This window comes from Phallusia mammillata, chromosome 5 (assembly GCF_965637545.1).
Source record: "Phallusia mammillata chromosome 5, kaPhaMamm4.hap1.1, whole genome shotgun sequence".
NCBI classification, from domain to species: domain Eukaryota; kingdom Metazoa; phylum Chordata; class Ascidiacea; order Phlebobranchia; family Ascidiidae; genus Phallusia; species Phallusia mammillata.
The window spans coordinates 3,760,665-3,779,746 of record NC_137256.1 but is presented as its reverse complement, the minus strand read 5'-3'; the positions used below and the strand labels follow the sequence as shown (position 1 = coordinate 3,779,746).

At 39.2% G+C, this 19,082-nt stretch overlaps 5 protein-coding genes across 5 annotated transcripts; 2 read left to right on the top strand and 3 right to left on the bottom strand.

Moving 5' to 3' along the window:
- Nucleotides 1-760: 760 nt before the first annotated feature.
- LOC145228885 (alpha-tocopherol transfer protein-like) lies at nt 761-1,592 on the bottom strand. Its single transcript, XM_080094099.1, has one exon. It carries the CDS (start codon nt 1,580-1,582, stop codon nt 761-763), a length of 822 nt encoding a protein of 273 aa, XP_079950225.1. The 5' UTR covers nt 1,583-1,592.
- A 641-nt stretch (nt 1,593-2,233) lies between these two features.
- Nucleotides 2,234-3,329, bottom strand: LOC145228886 (alpha-tocopherol transfer protein-like). Its single transcript, XM_080094100.1, has one exon. The coding sequence runs from the start codon at nt 3,323-3,325 to the stop codon at nt 2,504-2,506; it is 822 nt and encodes a 273-aa protein (XP_079950226.1). The 5' UTR covers nt 3,326-3,329; the 3' UTR covers nt 2,234-2,503.
- A 2,367-nt stretch (nt 3,330-5,696) lies between these two features.
- On the top strand, nt 5,697-13,352 carry LOC145228103 (uncharacterized). The gene is made up of 7 exons (XM_080093091.1): nt 5,697-6,014; nt 6,336-6,497; nt 6,713-6,783; nt 7,766-7,961; nt 12,400-12,567; nt 12,718-12,800; nt 13,007-13,352. Exons 1-7 carry the CDS (start codon nt 5,784-5,786, stop codon nt 13,194-13,196), a joined length of 1,101 nt encoding a protein of 366 aa, XP_079949217.1. The 5' UTR covers nt 5,697-5,783; the 3' UTR covers nt 13,197-13,352.
- Nucleotides 12,815-15,189, bottom strand: LOC145228897 (uncharacterized). Its single transcript, XM_080094113.1, has 2 exons — nt 14,420-15,189; nt 12,815-13,629 (listed from the first exon to the last, which is right to left on the bottom strand). Exons 1-2 carry the CDS (start codon nt 14,672-14,674, stop codon nt 13,513-13,515), a joined length of 372 nt encoding a protein of 123 aa, XP_079950239.1. The 5' UTR covers nt 14,675-15,189; the 3' UTR covers nt 12,815-13,512.
- LOC145228099 (alpha-galactosidase MYORG-like) lies at nt 14,958-18,909 on the top strand. The gene is made up of 5 exons (XM_080093087.1): nt 14,958-15,015; nt 15,280-15,410; nt 16,666-17,192; nt 17,310-17,490; nt 17,601-18,909. The coding sequence occupies exons 1-5, from the start codon at nt 14,958-14,960 to the stop codon at nt 18,645-18,647; spliced, it is 1,944 nt and encodes a 647-aa protein (XP_079949213.1). The 3' UTR covers nt 18,648-18,909.
- The last annotated feature ends 173 nt before the right edge of the window (nt 18,910-19,082 follow it).

Sequence of the window (19,082 nt, the reverse complement as noted above, 5' to 3'; positions counted from 1 at the left end):
ATAAAAGGTTTCTGCTTCTATAAACTGTTCAGTTTCAGGGGCATTTTTGCGCTAGAGTGGAAACAGAATGTTTTTGACAGCTCCTACTTAGTATACAACTATAAAAAATAAACTTATCTATAGATAAAAAAGGTGTATAGTTACCCTAGAGTTTGACTCAGAAAAAAAAGTTATTCCTACCTAAAATTTAACCTTGGCCCGCGTAGTAAGTTAACGATTTTGAATGGCCCGCAACAAAATAAAGTTGGACCACACTGAGCTAGACAATAACGGTTATGCAACAGTTCAAGCTTTTACCAAAATCGCCACAAAGAGCCTAAACGAAATGGTTTATTTTAAACATTTAAAAGTCTGTACAAATTCGGACAAATTGTTTTGCAATGATGGGAATTTGGCACTTACCTGTGCGATTCCAAACCAAACAGCCGGGTCAAAGTTCAATTCGTGTAATACAACATGCGCCTTTTCCACGAATATTCGTTGACGTTTGTAATGTCTGACTGCAGTTAACAAACGTTATATTTTTTACTATGTAACGTATTACCACATGAATGTTAGGTTAGGCATACAGCAGCGGTTCTCAAACTGGATTCAAATACGCTTTTAATTTACAAGTTTAGTTTAATCATGGCATTTTGAAACCACACTTACGATAGAATTTTAAAAAAAACATATGCACATAATAACATTTTTGCCCGAACTTCAGCAAAATTCAAACTATAAACTTATAAAGGTAGACGTGTTTCCATCTGTTGAATCCCTAAAGCTGTGTTTGCTCGCCAAGTATCGTGTTTTTCCAGCCCTCAGCGTCAATTTCGGGACCGTTTCCTGCAAACATAGGTGGAAGAACATCCCGATCAATTAGTGTGTAAAGGGTCGAGAAATCCGTTCCATGCAACCGAAACCTCTTCCTCATTTTTTCTTTCATCAGTGGATACACAATCGAATAAAGAATATCAAAAACCTTTGGCTCGTTGGTGGCGTTAAGGCCTTTCACTCTTACTGGCATGGAATCTTGCACGATGGAAAGAAACTTCTTCTGCATTATTGGGTTAGTTTGTTTTACCATATCCATACTTAAATAAGCCATGTCTTGGATCACAGTGATGCCACAGATCTGTACATCTTCCCGCTCGAGCAAGACTTCAATAGTTAGCACTATATCAGCAATGAGGTCAAGAAATAGGTTTGTTTCACCCAGACCAGGACGACCCACTACTGCTGTTGATCCATCCTTAGCTTTGCCAGATAGTGGAACTATGGCACCAGAGTTTAGAGCATCGCTTATGAGGACTGGATTCTGTATACGTTCGTAAACTTCCGTCCATGCCGGTCGCAGCGTCAAATAGTTAAAGAGGGTGTTGATGGCCTTGCCTTGATTAAACTTCTTTGCTCGAAGAAATCGCAATAAGAACCCGTCGTCTTCGCGTTCGAGTTTAGTTTCTGGATATTGGATCTTAAAAGCCTCCCGTAATTCATCGATGGCTTTCAAACGTTCCACGTTGTCTCTTGGCTCGTTTAACTCGTTTACAGCTTTTTCGAGAAGGTCAGCGGACAAATGGCATTCATATCTATTTGCCATTGTAGCCGAAAATCAACAGTGGCCAGAACCAAACCTTAATTAAAATAATTATAAGTTTTATTAAATGTACAGTTTGGTTTGCAACCGTGAAAGTTGCTACTGTCCGAAATTCTCAAGGAATCTATGGCGTGCACTTTTTTGAACTGCAATTTTGCAAATGCCGTTTACATTTCCAAATTTGTATCTGTCAGAGCGGGTCCCTAATAGCTATTAAAGTCTTTAGGCACCAGGCAGAACAAATTTGCAGGGTGCATCTGAAATATTATCACCGCTTGGACCACCTTAATGTCGCTTGGTGTACCTTTATATCGCTCGATGCACATATATGTATTTCGCTTAATACAAAGGTGCACCAAGCGATCCAAGTGATCTAAGCGATCCTGTATATTTTAGATGCACCGCAAATTGCAAAATACAAGATCGAGACAAATTATATCATAAAGATGTAACTCGTTTTAACAGTGGTATTTGTAACAGTTTGACAATTCAAACTCAATATTCGATTTTGCTAACCAACAATACCAAACAACTTCGATACTTTTAATTGGCATATATATTTTTTCCATTGCATCCAATTTGCTCCACTATAATAACATCTTTTAGATGTTACATCCCACACTTGCTAGTTTTTACTCTTTTTTAACTCTCTAACCTTCATATAACCTTGAATACCTCACAGCAGTTAACAATTGAACCCTGCCGAAAGTCTTAAACGGCAAACAATACTTCATATGTGATTTTCAGTCAAACATTAACCATGGTATTAGTCTTCTTCGGGTTACTGCAAAATGGGTTTACGGCGTACAGGCAAAATACAATTCAGAAATAATTGTTAACGATATGAATTGTTCGGTGTAGTCAAATCAGATATTAGAATCAATTAAAACGAAAAAAATGAAATAAATTAAACAAATTTGACTTTCACAGTTGTGTTTGGTTTCCAAGCAGCCGCTCCATCCAGGCCTCTGGATCCAGGTTCGGGCCATTACCTGCGAACATTGGTGGAAGCACATCCCTGCTAACGACGTTAAAGAGATCTGTAAAATCTGTTCCGTGGACACGAAACCTCGATTTCATTTTCTCATTCATAAATGCACTCAATATGGCGTAAATGACGTCGAAGACCTTTGGCTCATTCGTTACGTTAACGCCTTTAAGTCGAATAGGAAAACAGTTTTGAATAAGATTCATGGCTTTTCGGGCCACAATGGGGCTAAGCTGTTTCGCTAACTCCATGTTAGTATATGCCAGATCGTCAATTACTGTAATGCCATGAACCTGAACTTCTTCATCTTCAAGCAAAGTGTCCAAAGTAAGAAAAATGGCTGAAACTAAATCAAGTAAAGAGGTATTTTTATCCAATCCAGGGCGCCCGATTACAACAGTTGACTGATCGTTAGCCTTGCCTAACAACGGCACAACTGCTCCTGATTCTAGTGTGTCTCGAATAAGAACAGGATTTTGGATTTTCTCATACACTTCAGTCCATTCTTTTGGACAAGTGACATAGTTGTATAGTGTCGCAACTGCTCTTTCTTGATTAAACTTCTTAGCTCTCAGAAATCGTAGAAAAAATCCATCATCTTGTCGTTGTAGTTTTATGTCGGGAAACTTACTTTCAAACTCAGTACGAAATTGATCAATGGCACTATGGCGATCCGAGTCCTTTTCTGGTTCGTTAAGCTCTACAATAGCTTTTGTCAGTGTCTCACTTGACAATGTACATTTGTATCTCTCAACCATGACTCTTAAAAGGCCGCTTTGCCTGCACAAACTGAAACCAAAAAACAACACGAAATTTGAAAAATTTCTACGAAATAAACTAATTGATGTGCACTGTATTATCAGGAATTTTTAACTACAACGAGGCAGAATATGGCAGAAGTTTCCAACCAAAGACTTTACGAAAGTGAGCACATAGGCCAATAAGCGTTTGTTAATGTTTGACTTATCACCGGGTATGAATGAACCTTGCTTTGTTCGGACATTCAGCATTTTGTGCTTTCACTGTAAAAAATCCCATTATACATAATACATTTACATTCTATGCATTTACATAATCGCCATTTAAAATGACTCGTTATCAAATTTGGGTTATGCCTCTTATTCGATTTACTTCGGTTGATGTGGCAAGTTTGTGACAAGCCGATAGGCAATGGAATATAACCACACTTTTCCGCTAGGTGGCAGTAAATGTATTTTTGTATTTTTTTGGAAAACTATTAATTCTTATGATTGCGGTTGGTTTTGACGTTATTTATGATTTTAAACCTTCACCTGACCCGAATAGCCCTAACCGCCGGCATTTATACAAGTCTGCAAAACAAAAGATAAAATGCCAACGGGATTCGAACCCAAAAACTTATGCGTACAAGGCATTGTTGCTACCACTACACTACAGCAGCAGTTGTGATGTTTTGGTTTAAACAGCATTTATAAACAACGCATTTAGCTATACATTGAAGGTGATAAGGTAATTTATGTTTTTTAATTATTTAGCAATTTACAAGCATTTTCGGCAATAAAAGTAGGTTTGGTGTCATTTTATTACTGCCTAATACTGAACCGACTAATTCCTCAGGATTTAACAAATGCTGCCCCCCAGCGGAAACAAGTGGTTCCATTCCATTGCCTATCGGCTTGTCAAGTTTGTGGCTTTGTCATGCTCGATTAAGCGTGAAAACGCCTAAAACCGCAAGCTGAAATAAAACCTATGCGAGCACCTGCATCTTCTAGCTGTCACAAATAAGATATGAAAAAACGTTGGATCAACAGCACCCTTATCAAAGTTGGCGTATATTTGGTATTAAAACAACATGTTCAATAGGTTACCTAGCGCAATGACCACAAAGGATATTTACACAACTTGTTTTCGGAAACCAAATTTTCCTGTATTTTTTGCTGTTGATAGATTCGCATCAATATAAACTGCAGACAAAAAAACGACGTTCGTTTCTCAATGGCAAATTTGAGATCTTTTTTTTACCTTGAGATCTGCAGAAACGTTTGTCTGCTTGCACATAATAAAGTATAAGTGCCACTTAAAACTGGATATGTTTTCCATACTTTTGTAATTCCAAAACGTTATGTTGAGACTTGTGGTTTGGTTAAGACACATCTTATTACACTTTCCAGAAGTGCGGAATTCAACTCGGTCATTACATCAAAGCAATTATCCGAACTCGAAATAGGCCCAAATTGGTTGGTGATTGTTGAACTGTTGCCAAGCATGCAGTTAGATGGTACAAGGTAACAGCACTGAGTATCAGCACTCAGTACGGACACAGTCACGTAGGCTCAAGAGGTTTTCTTACAAAAAGAGGCTTTTGTCATGCTCGGTTAAGTGCAAAAGCACCAAACCACGAGCAATTGAATCGCGCTTTTGAGCTCAATAGACTGGTTAGCCTGCGCAAAAAAGCGGAATCATTTAAAGTTGCCCGTGCGTTTCGACGCAGTGTTGTGTGTAATTTAATTAATTTACTTGCAATTATTTCACAAAAGCATGAATTGAACTTGGCCGAGGCATTTGAGTGTTTTTTGGTAAAGTCCAACCCTCAGATGCTTGTGTTGTTAAAACGATTTACTTTTAGGATAAAGTGTAGACCTGTTTTTAGCATTTTGGAATTTACCAAACTATAACCGTATTTCGACAGTATAATCTCTTTATTTGTGTAAACAGCTGACGAAATCGTCGAGTGGAAAATTCATAGCTTGTGGCTGTACAGAAATAACTGCTGTGCGTTTACAAGTGTACGTGTGGGGTTTTGTTGTGTCATTGCAGCGTGGTATGCCTGGAGGTTAAATGCTGTTTTACTTGCCAATGTCACAACGTTAGGTTGACACTTTGTTGGTAATGTGAGATTACGTTTTAGGCGCTACAAAACACATGTGCAGGTAAAGATATAGAAAAAAGGCTCTTTAAAATAGAAAGAAGCTTTGTTGAGACAGAGATAAGGTGGAATTGTAATGAATCTTATTGCGAAATGCTTGATTTTCAAAACCAAAAAGGTTTCAACAAACAGTTAAACAATATCATTACATTACAATAAGAATGGCTTTTCGGCAATTTACGGCAAATGTATATTTGTACGTTAAGGGCTTGAAGATGGAACATGTACAAATATATTTTTGTTTCTCAGATTTTTTTAGCATTGCATTAGCACCAGTTTGGGCACTTTGAAAAAACTTTTTGACTGACACAATGGCTGGAGGTGTACCGTCCATGGTTGATATGATGCATGGACATAATATGACAGGCATGATGCACCACAACGGAACTACAGGCCACATGGGCAATGGAACAATGGGCCACATGGGCAATGGAACCATGCACCACATGAACCATACGACCAATGGTACCATGGGCGATGGACATGAAGGTCATAATATGGGTGCCGATGATAAAATGCATGGTACTACTCACGGAGTGGGGGTAGGTAGATTTTCGGTAATATTTAGTTACGAGAGTTGGTAAACTCAATGACAAGAGCTTTCCAGTTATATATAATGCTATTGAGACTTTTGTAAGCATTGGTAGGTGATTTAAAATCTGAAATACGGAACAAAACATTTTTGCGTTACCCATAGGCTTTTAGTATTGAGTCTAATGAGGGCACTGAACAAGTGTATAGCGTTCCTAAAACACCAGCCTGACATGTTATTATTATTAGTCTTGCATTGACGAAATCAATCATTATTCCTAATGAAGAAAGTTGCCGTTGTTTCACTGTTTTGGTGCCAATTTGTTTGACAGCATAATACTTTCTTCAACTTCAAATACCCGGTCCAAGTTTTGTTTGTTGAATGGCTGGTCGTGACCCCTGGACAACTGGCTGGAGCATGTGTTGGTGTATTTCTGCTTTCAATTCTCTACGAAGGTTTGAAAGTGTTGCGGGCGCATTTGCTTGCTCGCCTGGTAAGTCCCGCCGCCGGGCAACAATTTAAACTGATGATTTAACTCCAATTTAAGCTTCAGACGTGTTTTGAAATTCCATGTGAACACAGAGTCCCAATTACGAAATTAGTGAGTTTAATGGCCTATTTGGATAAAATCCCACTTTTTTTCACATGGCTGCATACCTTTTTTGTATCCCCCACATTCCAATTCATGGCCACGCCTTTAAATTCCAGAACCCGGGACGAAGGTACACAAAAAATGGAAGTGACGATGTTATGATCAAACCCGCGTCACACACTGCTATGTAAGTACAACGTTTGAAATTACAATTATCAAGATTTTTTCTTGTCACTGCACCTTCATTAGTTTGTTTTTACTGCTGTTTCGCTGTGTGAATATTGTGGTCACAGTTTTACGCGGTTTTCTAATCCAGAAGTACCCTGGTTATAAACCCCTATTGGTCATTTATGTCAGTATGATGTTTAAGCGCTTCTGACCATTTCACTACATGTCTCTGACCATTTCACTACAGTCACATTCTTTTTTTCCTTTTTATTCTGGCGGGGTTCGAACCTAGGACGCTCTTGTCTGTATCAGAGTTGCAAGCGGGCCCGAAATCTGAGCCCGAACCCGACCCGAAAGTATAAGCCCGAAGCCCGGCCCGAACCCGAAACGTTTTAGAGAAGCCCGTTTAGGCCCGAAATTTTGATTGACAGGCCTATCCACGTAAGCCTTGCAACAAAGGATGAGAAAGAAAAAAATAGTAGACAATGGGGTAAACAATACGTTTTAGAGGAGGGTGGGCATTAGGTGAAAGCCAGAGAATTGTTACTTAGCTGAGTGATTTTATTTAAAAAAACAATGGCGGACACGGAACGTAAAGTCAGGCCCGTTTTAAGCCCGTTTTCTCACAAATACCTAAGCCCGAACCCGGCCCGAACCCGGCCCGAAAAGCCCGACCCGACTTGCAACTCTGGTCTGTATGTGAGCTATTCGACCAAGTTCCCACCCGCCTAAGTTCACAACGGCAACTTTGCTAAACGCTTTAGGGTTGGTACGCCAACTAGCGGTAATGTTCAAACTCTGAATTTTTATTTTGGTATTTAAATTTTAAAAAACTATTACCTTTTACAAAATGTGTTTTTAGAATAATACAAAACAACAATCCCGACTTAAAAATATTATAATTTAAAAAAACGAAATTAAAAGAAAAAAAACTAAGTCCAAACTTGAAAAGCTCATGGTGGGTCGGTTGAAGTACTAATACACTATTATTTGATTTCCAGATCTCGCATGTGTAATGGTTGGCACATTCTGCAAAGCGTGCTTCAAGTCGTGCAAACAACTTTGGGCATGTTTCTTATGCTTGTCTACATGACCTTTAACGTTTGGCTGGCACTCTGCATTTCACTCGGTTCTGGTTTTGGTTATTATTTTTTTGGATGGATGGTTCGTCAGTCGACCGAGTGGGGGGATCATTGCAACTAGATTTTAAAGGAGTTTAAAAAGCGGCGTCAAACGCCTTTAAAGAGCTACCACATATTTTCTATACCTTTCGTAACGCTTTTGTAATTATTGCAAGTGCTTATTAGCCATTCCACGTTTTAAGGCTCTGCTACATCTGTTTTGGTGCCTACTTGTTTGTCTGTTTTTATACGTTGGTCAATCACTATTGATTACGTAAAATGCACTTTGTTCTGCATAATAAAGTTACGTTTTGTATATGTGCCTTCGCTTTTTTCCATTTATTCGTATACAGCGACATATTTCGTAGCATCTACATTCAAACATTTTAGAAATTTCTTATAGCCACGTCGAAATTGGAACAGTGGATTTTTTTGCATTTTTACGTGCATCTTTGTGTCACATAATACTATTTACCTAAATAGGCTGCCATTTACTCTCAGTTGTTTTTTAATGACATTGTTATAAATGTATATTGTTTGTTGAATACAACGTTTGTTCATTGTTGTATATTTATCTATAAATTGCCAAGACAAAATATGTTCCGTTCCTGTTAATAGCGGTGTCAGGGAGCCGAAAAAGTTTTATTCGTGACTGAAGCGTAGGTATCTAGCAGCGACAACGCTATAATCAAAACGTTTATCATGTTGCGGTCATCTGCTACACCGAAAGCAATATGACCCTCCTTTTAACAGCTTCGACGCAGGCTACAGGTTCATTCTCAGCAAACAGAAGCGATTAAACAATGTTTAAGGGCCTTTTGAAACCACTTGACGGTTGAAGTACTTACAGACTTAATTTTAATCACAAATCCACCACAAATGTGCTCATGGGCGCCGGCACGTAATGGCAAGAATTTGACTGTCCCTTCAATTTAACATATATTTTAGGTTTTTAGTCTATCGAATCGAGTCCGACTTCACCTTTTTCAAGAACTTGACGTGGATCGAGTCTCAGCTATGAAAAGACTTTGTTGCATACAAACCTTTCTTTCGGTTGCATTAAGCGTTGTAGTTGCTGCTTGTTTTAAGCGAATGCAGTACATGACAAACGATCAACGCAGTAAAAAGGGGATTTCGGTTTTAACAAACTCCTAAATCTGATACGACTCGTTACCCAACCCTGCGACTGATCTGTGTTACATCTTATTTGCTAGTAATTGCCGATTTCTATTGATTCCCGCTTTTCCTCACTACAACTTGTGTTGTAATCTATTGCGTTGTGTGACGTAATAATCGACTGCCAGTTTTGTGTGATAACGCAACGTGATTTAGTTCTTTTCGTTCCTGACTTCCGTGATGGAGCACGGTGCTGCGTCTGTTTATTGTCGCGTTGACGATTATTGGTCAGTCACTTTGTACATATGTGTTTAATACCTCCAAAATACTATAATGGATGCGAACTTAACTGCAATGACCAAAAATGTCATTTCGCTTTGTAGTAGTTGTACTGTACGTATAGTTGGGTTTAGACAAGGTGCTTAAGTTGCATTTTGTTTACGCAGTATTCCTGTTTTCTCCTTACGTGAAGCGTGACTTATTCCTGTACTGTCGGCAACATAGCTTTGTGTCTGTGTATATTTACATCTTACACGTTAACTATATTGCCGGGGTCGACCAATTTCTTTTTAATGTTAAAAATGACACGCAAGTGCCGCATAGCTCTAACGCAGTCTTTCTAAATTCGCCAAGAGCCTATAGCTTTTCCATATTCTTTTTTGAGGTTAGATGGCGCGACTGGTAAATTGTAAAATTATGCAGAATATTTATAAAGTCTCCTCAACCGAACAACCTTCCTGCGGTGTACTTTATCACAAGTAACCAATAAAGGGAATTACTCTCACATAATTATTATTTCTATGCGTTGTAATCCTGCAAAACTGGTAGATACTTTGACCCTAAAAACTAGCGGCACTGCAGTCCGGTTCACTTTAGGTCAAATAGTTTATGATAGTTTATAAGTGCTGTTTAAACCACCAGAATGCAACAACTGTTGCTGTAGTGTAGTGAAGTAACAATCCCTCATGCGCATAAATTTTAGGTTTAAATCCCGTTTAATTTTTTTCTTTTTTTGCAGACTTGTAGAAATGCCGGCGGTTAGGGCTATTAGGGTCAGGTGAAGGTTTAAAATCACAAATAACGTTAAAAACAAGCATTTTCAAACATTTGACCTAAAGTGAACTGGACTCCAGTGCCGCTAGTTTTTGACGTCAAATCATCTACCTGCAAAACTGGGTAAAATAAAACCGTGTTGTTGCGGATGGTTAACTCGCAGTTAATTTCAATCATTACAGATTACTAAAAAATATACGGACCGTTATAAAAATTTATAAATTGCGCTGCCGCAACGTAACTCTCGCAAAGACAAAAGTACAATGCAATGAAGAAAAAAACGTTTAATAAGTCTAAAGCTCCAAGCCACAATCAGCAGTATGGTTTCCTCAGTCGTAAGTACCTTGTATGCCAGACAAAATTTACAAAGCGTTTTAATAATCGAATTCAAATACTGTCGGGGGCCAAAGGAAATGGGTAGAGCTACTAACACCAAACGTTATTCCTGATCCAAAAGTGCTTAATTTTCAAAACGGTATATCTCAACAAATGCTAACGGTTAGGGCTATTAGGGTTGGGGTAAGGTATTAGCACTTAAAATTCAATAAAACTAACCCAAAAAATTAGTTACTAATGTAAAAGTTTTATGTAAATATTTCCCAACCCATTCATAGCCGCTAAATAAATAATTCAGCTCTTTACGCCACCTGTCAAAAATTAAGCACTTTTGGATCAGGAATAACGTATGGTGTTAGTAGCTCTACCAAGGAAATGACGTCCCGGCCCAATGCGGGCCGTAGTATGGTGACCCTTGCTTCATAGTAAACAACAAAGCGTGAAAATTTCTGGTGAACGACACAAAGACAAGTTCAAAATACTTGCAGTGCAAATATAATTTTGTCAAGTAAATAAATTCACATTTTGCTGTGTTAAAACAACCAAAAATCGTATTCGTAAAAAATACCTGAAAATTTTACATGTCATCTTTATAGCGATGGCAAAAAAGAGCTTGTTGCGGTTGAACGCAATAAGGTGAACACAAAATAAAATAAGGGAAAATAAGAAAGAGTTTAGAGTAGCATAAAAAATCACAGCAAAAGAGCGCTAGGAAAATAAAATGGCGGCACCGTTATTTGTAAGCTTTAACTTTATTGTTATTTTCCGATTTGATATTGTGTGTAATTTAATACTTACGAATTCTTTATTTTTGTTGTTTACCATTTCAAGCAAAGTTAATGAAGGAAACGGGCCTTATTGGGCCACTAAAGGTAGCCTATACGTATTTTTTCTCTGCATTTTTGCGGTTTCCTCCCATATTGTCTGAAACGTTTTTTTCCCTTTCGTGGTAAACTATTTTACAGTCTGCTGAAGGGCGCAAATTTTAAGCCCTTCGGGGAAAATTCTATTCTGATTAAATTATAATCATTGCTAAAAATCATTGTTTTTGTGGTTCGTTGTTCTGCGTTTGTGACGTGCATTACTACGTTACCGCGTTTTTTTTTATCGATTAAAGAAGTAATACACCTTTTCAAGGGGGTAATACATGAAATGTTTTTAAAACGTGTTTTTTGTGGCCTTAAATGCAGGGAACAACTGTTGACAAAAAAATACGTCGAGTGTTTGTCTGACTCACATTTAAGCTTTGACGCTAATGCCGGGTTAAAAATCACTTTCGGTCCTCAAAAGCCGAAAACAACACGTTGTCCAAATTACCCCACAATCAGAAAAGCGGACCCCCAACTTGTTCAAAGTGCACAGCCGATATGAATGGCGTGCGTACGAAGATGGTCGCGTGAGGCGACGCTAAGCAGCAGCCCGTTTATGTGCATTCAATCATGACAATATAGCAGGGTTGCGTGTGGAGGCAGGACCACGGCATACTCGAGGCCAAAGAGTACGGGAGATGGCGTGTGGAGCACAGAGTGAGTTCGCGTGAACCCAGCGCCCGTCTCACGCAATCCCCTTGTTGTGCGTCCGTTAAAAAACAACACGCGGTCCCGCGAACTGATGTCGACCGGTTACGCTCGTGCGAAAACATATTGTGCAAGGTAATCGGGCGTCACATAAGATAGCACGCCCCCTTTTCGCGAGCCTCGCGTCCGGTCGGACAGCGGTAATTTTTTTCCGAAACTCTCGCAAATCGTTTTCGCGGTGGCGCTGTGATTGACGGACGCGTACAAAACAACAAATGCAGTGCTTGGAATTCTTTGAAAAAAGGGACAGTGTATTTATAACGCGTACCGGGCCATTAAGATGGTCATCTTCGAATCTTACAGCACAGATAATTTTTAGTTTTTGGAAAGAGTCAGAAACGTAGCTTCAACATGATCGCCAATGGAACGGTAAGTAAAATAAATACTTAGCGAATTTTATAACTTAACGAAATAAAATTCTATTGTTCACAGAAACTGGCAAGTACGTACTTCTCATTTGAACTTCCCTTCCACGTGATGTTCTTCGAGTGGTTTGTTGATTCAGAGCGGGAACTGGTATGGTCGTGTGCCCGAGTCTTCATCATGGCCGCGTTCTACGAGGGAATGAAAGTCCTGCGAACCCATTTACACCACCACGCGGTAAATAGTCTGCTAGATCATATGCCCTAATATAAAGCTAGAAGCTTGGCATTTATCGAGTTTTGTTATTGATTTTGGAGAGACATATTTAAATTTACACACACAAAATCCAACTCCGTCTATCTTGACCCTACTCTTATATTTTTACAGCATCTTAGTATGAGAGCAAAGACCCCCTGTGCTAAGCAGCTTGAAGCGGAAGGTCAAACGTACAGTAAAACCAAAATCCGACTGTAAGTTCTGTATGTTTATATATGACTTTTTCAGACATAATTTCAACATACATTTTTACCTTAATTGCAAATAACACAAAAATAAATTTCGCCAGGTTTTGCATAGTTACCACAACATTTTCTAACTTGACGTTTTAAATGTTTTGTGACATTGGCCGTTTGAGTACGTTTGATCGCTTACCTATTATAAATATACATTTTTTCAGGGGGCGGGTTTTTAACCGCTGGCACATCCTACAAACCATGCTGCAAATTATGCAGACCACTCTTGGAATCTGGCTGGTGATGATCTACATGACTTTTAACTCGTGGCTGGCAATCTTTGTATCCCTGGGTTCAGCATTTGGTTACTTTCTATTTGGCTGGAAGCTGCTATGCCAACGGGGCCTGGCTTGACGTCGTTTTGTATCACGTTGATGTAAATAATCTTGAATTGATTTTACCTTTTTCGTGCTCAAAGCGACTAATATTGTGTAAAGTTGCCATTTTACCGTTTCATTTCTTGCGTAATAATTTGAAAACGGAATTCGAATTAATACAACATTGAAAATATTTCATAGTGTGGTGAAGGGCAGCAGAAAAGTATACTTTGTAAGTATGCAAGCAACTTCACAAAACTTTTCGATGTCCGATTTGAAAACCCAATCAAAACCAGAAAAAGAGAATTTGCTCCAATCAACAGATGAAAGGGAGAAATTTCATTTTTTCCCTGTTACGCTAAATGTTTGCATTGGCAATGTGGAAGGGTAGTTGCTCCTTTTCCGCTAACCCGCACGTGGCAGCCATCTTCAACATTCAAACGAAAAAGCGCCCGTTTCAGAACGTTAACCTGTAACATTGGAGATGTTGAATTGAAATCAAAAGTGTAAATATCCATAAGGGACTACATTAGCTACAAATCTAAATACTAATAGGACAAGCATACATCCATCATTGCAAGCTAGTTGCGTAAAAATGCAAAAAGAACAGGCAAAATAAAGCGTCACAATGTAGATAGTGACGTCACAAACAGTTTAGAATGAATCTACAAATCGTTTAATTAAACGTAAGTGAGCATTTTGGCGCTGAAGTAGCCTACATGGAATAGTGTAAGACAGGGGTGTGCAACCTTTGTTACTGTGGGGCCAAATATAGTTGTCAAAATTTGATCGCGGGCCGCACCTGTGTATGACACAAGGTGATTTCCCTTTGTTGACTACCAAATATGCTTAACTACAAGTAAATTCGCATTTGATTCTAGTCACATTTTGTCAGGTCACAAAAAATAGCACCGGGCGCATCAATCTGCTCAAAAATATATAGTATAGTTAAACTCGTTTGCCAGTGCATTTGAAATCCAAGCGTCACTGCGGGCCGCACAACCTTTAATCAAGGGCCGCATTTGGCCCGCGGGCCGCAGGTTGCCCACCCCTGGTAAGATGAATCTTATTTTTTATAATTTTATATTTCCCAAATTTTTATTAAAAAAAAACTCTTGTGTGGCCACCAATATTGAGAAGAAGAATTCCTGTGTTAGAAAAAAAGCTTATGGTGGCAAAAACAAATTGTTCAGGAATTTTTGAAAAGCACACAACTAAAAAACAAGAACAATCCAGAACACTTATTCACGCGCAGTTCACCTGAATTTTGTCAACAACCCCGTTCCTCTCCAGAACGCGAAACACGTACAGCCGTCGGTTGTTTTCGGTGTGCCATTCGCCGTCGTTACGATTGGATACGTTGATCGTGGGAACGGTATTGACCAGGCACGGATGTAGTGTCAGACGCAGAATAACCTGATGTATGTCCCCGTAATCAGCAAAGCGCCCAGCAATTTCGTACTCAGAAAAAAGTATCTCGCTTGGTCGCAAAAACACCAGTTCTCCTCTTTCCATGGACCTCAATGTCGCCAGCAAGCTCTGTGCTTTAAACTACACACTGGTATATCTAGGACTTTCCCCTCATAGAGAAAAACTAAAATAAATCTTAATTTCAAAAAGTCAATTTGTCACCAGCACCTTGCGCAATTAAACAAGGATGCTATCTTAAGCGGCTTTACGTCAAACGGAATTGGCGTATTTGCCAAGGCATTGTAAATAGCTACCGGTGCCACAGTCACTCAAATATTTACACGCCCTATCGTGTGTGCATAAATATTAACCATGTCGTAACGCCGCCATGTTTGATACTGCTGACTGCCAGCGAAAAGGTCCATATGGGGGCATAAGCTGTCCTGGTAAATTATTTCCCAATATTACGTTTGGTAGTGTCAGGTCATATACCTCACCATGTATTCTTACAGCGGAAAACCTGTGTTTACGGATCAACTTATCGATTGCCATGTCGAAATTTCCGGCGGTATTATTAGCCTCTAGCATTGTGGTCGCAGCACTGGTAAGCGTTTTGTGCGTTATCCTTCTACCATCGGGATCGTCCGGCAGCAGGTATAGGTACGTAATTAAGGAAAATGGAAAAGTGGTATGGCTTGATAATAAAACAGGCAAAGAGAAACTGCAAGTAACTTCATCAGCGCTCGCAGAATCGAACGGGGAACTGTCTAATGCCGAAAGAAAATGCGAAAATGGTGCAACCCTAACAGAACTGAAGCAATTTCCCAATGGTCAAGCCCAGGTACAAAATAACATTAAAAATTCGAGTTTTATTTAGATCAGGGATACACAAGTGAAATGGGACCGTGATCAAGGTTTTTTCTTTCAATCTAGCCTCAAATCTAGTACCGCGTGTTCCACTTGTTGTTTGTGTTGCTGCTTAGTCTCTATGGAGCATTCATTTAATTATTGCTAACATAATATATTAGTACAAAGAGAACATTTCAAAAGCATATTACAACTCGGCAATATGCGTTTGGGTACAATAAACCGTCTTGTGGGATGCCTTGTCACGTGTTATGCGCCTCTGTTTTATATATATCTATGGAGCACATTTTGCCACTAAACGACAAGCAGTCGAAAACAATTAACAAATGCGCAGAAGCGTTTCGTACCATTCGTTTATTGCATTTGAATATTGCCACTTTTTGTCCACGTTATCTTTTTGGCCATTCATATCACTAATAAACCTAATTACTACACCAAGTAAGATGTTTAACCTGCAATCTGGGTTTATGTATAATAGCCTGATCCTACTAAAATTTATAGCACTGCGTCAACAATTATTTAGTGATATATTTTAGTAGCGTAAATATTTCAGTCTTTTCATCTGAAAACCTTTAAAAATAAGTGCGACAAAACTGATGCTACTTGGTAAGGCCCAACTGAAGACTATTCTCGCACTACATACAGAGTATAGTGATCAGGTACCAGTCGGGTTGTCCGGTATGTGAACTTTGTTGACTTTTCTAATTACATTAATGCAACCTTGACGACACAAATGTAAACGAAACTGCGATAATGGAGTCCACGAAGTGCGGGGCAAACACTTATGACGTTTATAATCAACAAAAGCCTGATAACAATGAAGGCGACCTGTCTGGTAGTCTAGGTCTGATTTTGGCGTAATTAGTGAGCGGCGTAGCCTGCTTGATTTTCTGATTTCAAATCGGGTAAATTGGAGACACGCCTTAAAATGTATTTTTGTACTCGCTTTGACCTAGTGTTTACGAATATCGAACAGGCGTTTATCGCTGCCAGAGATACAATTTCCAATAAACCGTATGGGAAAGATAACTAACATACATTAAAACGAAAAAAAGTGTGCGCGACATATTTTGTTTGACAGGTTCAATAACCTACATGTACACAATAAACCATGGCCTCTCAGGATTGCTGACGTTATTATTGTAACTGAGTGCGAAAAAAAAAACAAAGTCACTTGTAAGGGTATACTGTGTACATTTGTTAACAAACAACGCAATTGTTGTTTATAGTGTTGGAAAATATCAAGCTGCCTATATGGAGTTGCTTCTAGCCAACAACATTTGCTGGAAGACTGCATTGCAATGCAAACCGAAAGCTTGGATACAGTACATTGGATGGGTGGTGCAGAAATGATCACACAAAAATGGCCACTCAACGACATTCGACTGGAACAAGGAGCTCCGTTTCTCTCTACCGATTTACCAAAACGCTATGGAAACGTTTTAGAGCGTTATTATATTTCTTCACTTGGTGCTGCAGTATTCGTAGACTCAGAAGTACCTTTGCATGTGTCTATTTATCCCAATCAAAGGCTGTGTCTTTCTGCTTCCTATGAAGACAGCAGGTTTGTGGGGCCAGGATACGTTCCCGAACACCAACAGACAAACACCACACTTTCCTATACCGTTTGTATGTCTGAAGACAGCAAAACTGTACACGCAGCCATGACTGACAAGGATTATGGTTTCATTTCTCGTCCAACGGAACTACCTGACGTTAAGATGATGCAAGATCCGATTTGGTCAACTTGGGCCAGGTACGGCTTTTTGTAACGAAATAGTTTGTAACCAGGGGATAAATTGTGCCAATTGGTCAAAATTTTATAACCATGGGTTGTTGTAGCACTTACATATAACACAGACATAGTTTACAGGTTTAAACGTGACATCAATCAAACAATTGTTGAGGCTTTCGCTGAGGAGATTTTGATAAATAACTTTACCAATTGTCAACTGGAGATTGATGATGGATATGAAACTTCTTACGGCGATTTTACCTTTGACAATAAGAAGTTTCCTAATCCCGAAAACATGATCGCTAATCTTCACGAAATGGTACTAGGTTTTAGTGTTGCTGCAATCCCCAAATTTAATTGCAGTTTATAAAAAATGCATGAGACTAAGTTTCAGTACAGTTACCTTAATGGTGGGTTTGGTATATCCAGGGATTTCGCGTAACGATCTGGGTTACTCCGTTTATCAACCTTGATTCCGAAAACTACAAGTACGGACGCGCCAACAATTATTTCGTTCCGGAGTCGGACGACGGCAAACCAGCGGTGATTAGATGGTGGAACGGGAGAGGATCAACAGTTGACTTCACGAATTCAAATGCGTCCACATGGTACGGTACAATATTGGAAAGTACCAAACAACGATATGAACTTGACTCTTTCAAGTTTGATGCCGGTGAAACAAGTTACCTCCCAAAGGCCGGACTAAATTACACTGCAAATCGTTACACCAACCCAAGCGACTATACAACACATTACGCGAAAACTGCATTTAAAGTCGGCGGACATATGATGGAAATGCGTTCCTCCTGGAAAACGCAAAGCGGTGCGTTTTTTATGCGTTTGATGGACAAGGGATCGAGCTGGGGATCGTTGCGTGGATTTCGAACAGTCATTCCCACAGCACTTACATTCGGCATAATCGGTTATCCGTTTGTCTTGCCCGATATGATTGGAGGCAATGCTTATGGGATAAATTTCACAATGCCTGAAAGAGAACTGTTTATTCGATGGATCGAGCTGTCTGCGTTTCTACCTTGCATGCAGTTTTCCATCTCACCGTGGCAATATGATAAAGAGGTAACCAATATTGCTCGCTATTACACCAATCTTCACCGAACTATTGTTTATGAAGAAGTCGTGGCTGCTGCACAACGTTATGTTAATGGCCAGATGTCGCTTCCAGTGGCCCCGATATGGTTCCACGCAGCGTATGGCGACACGATTGCTTTTACTGTGGATGACCAATTTATGGTCGGGGATCGCTATTTGGTCGCCCCAATACTTCAACAAGGGGTTTCGCATCGCGATATTTATTTTCCTGGAGCCGCAACAGTTTATTGGCGTGATCGCATGCGAAAAGAATGTGATGATACACCAACGACAGCCATAAATTGTACAGTTAACGGAGGAATGTGGTTAATGTCGTACCAAATTGCATTGGATCAAATATCCTGGTGGGAAAAATTACCGAAATAATTTTTAGTAATTTGGTTGTGCTGATTTCAGAACGAGATTCGACCGAGGACAATATTAGCAGAGGATCAAAAGCAATTACTTTTGTATTAATACAGGCTGGTTTGTTTCAAAGCACTTCACAAATATAAATTTTACCTATAATTAGCAACGTAATTATGAACACATTTTTTGTCATCAGTTTAAAAACTGTTAAATAACATGTAGCCTTTGTGTATAAGTTTCATGACGCCCATCCCCGCATTAAATTTTTTTAAATGGTAATTCATGCCTAATAAAATGTAGCTTACAGTTTTACAGTGACGTGTCACAATTTTGTAACCAAAAATTACACGCAAAAAAGATTTGTTCAGGTTTGCTGTAGCCTACAGCCTGTGCACTAGTCTACTATCAGTGGCGTAGGCAGTCAAAAATTTTGGGATGGGCCAAATAATTTGT

Coding starts and splice junctions, on each gene's coding strand:
- LOC145228103 (XM_080093091.1), top strand. CDS start 5,784: ATGGCTGGAGGTGTACCGTCCATGGTTGATATGATGCATGGACATAAT. Junction 7,962..12,399: donor CCGAGTGGGGGGATCATTGC/AACTAGATTTTA, acceptor TATTGTTCACAG/AAACTGGCAAGTACGTACTT. Junction 12,801..13,006: donor AGTAAAACCAAAATCCGACT/GTAAGTTCTGTA, acceptor ACATTTTTTCAG/GGGGCGGGTTTTTAACCGCT.
- LOC145228897 (XM_080094113.1), bottom strand. CDS start 14,674: ATGGAAAGAGGAGAACTGGTGTTTTTGCGACCAAGCGAGATACTTTTT. Junction 13,630..14,419: donor GGGTTGTTGACAAAATTCAG/GTGAACTGCGCG, acceptor CCAATGTTACAG/GTTAACGTTCTGAAACGGGC.
- LOC145228886 (XM_080094100.1), bottom strand. CDS start 3,325: ATGGTTGAGAGATACAAATGTACATTGTCAAGTGAGACACTGACAAAA.
- LOC145228099 (XM_080093087.1), top strand. CDS start 14,958: ATGTTTGATACTGCTGACTGCCAGCGAAAAGGTCCATATGGGGGCATA. Junction 15,411..16,665: donor TTCCCAATGGTCAAGCCCAG/GTACAAAATAAC, acceptor TGTTGTTTATAG/TGTTGGAAAATATCAAGCTG. Junction 17,491..17,600: donor TCGCTAATCTTCACGAAATG/GTACTAGGTTTT, acceptor TGGTATATCCAG/GGATTTCGCGTAACGATCTG.
- LOC145228885 (XM_080094099.1), bottom strand. CDS start 1,582: ATGGCAAATAGATATGAATGCCATTTGTCCGCTGACCTTCTCGAAAAA.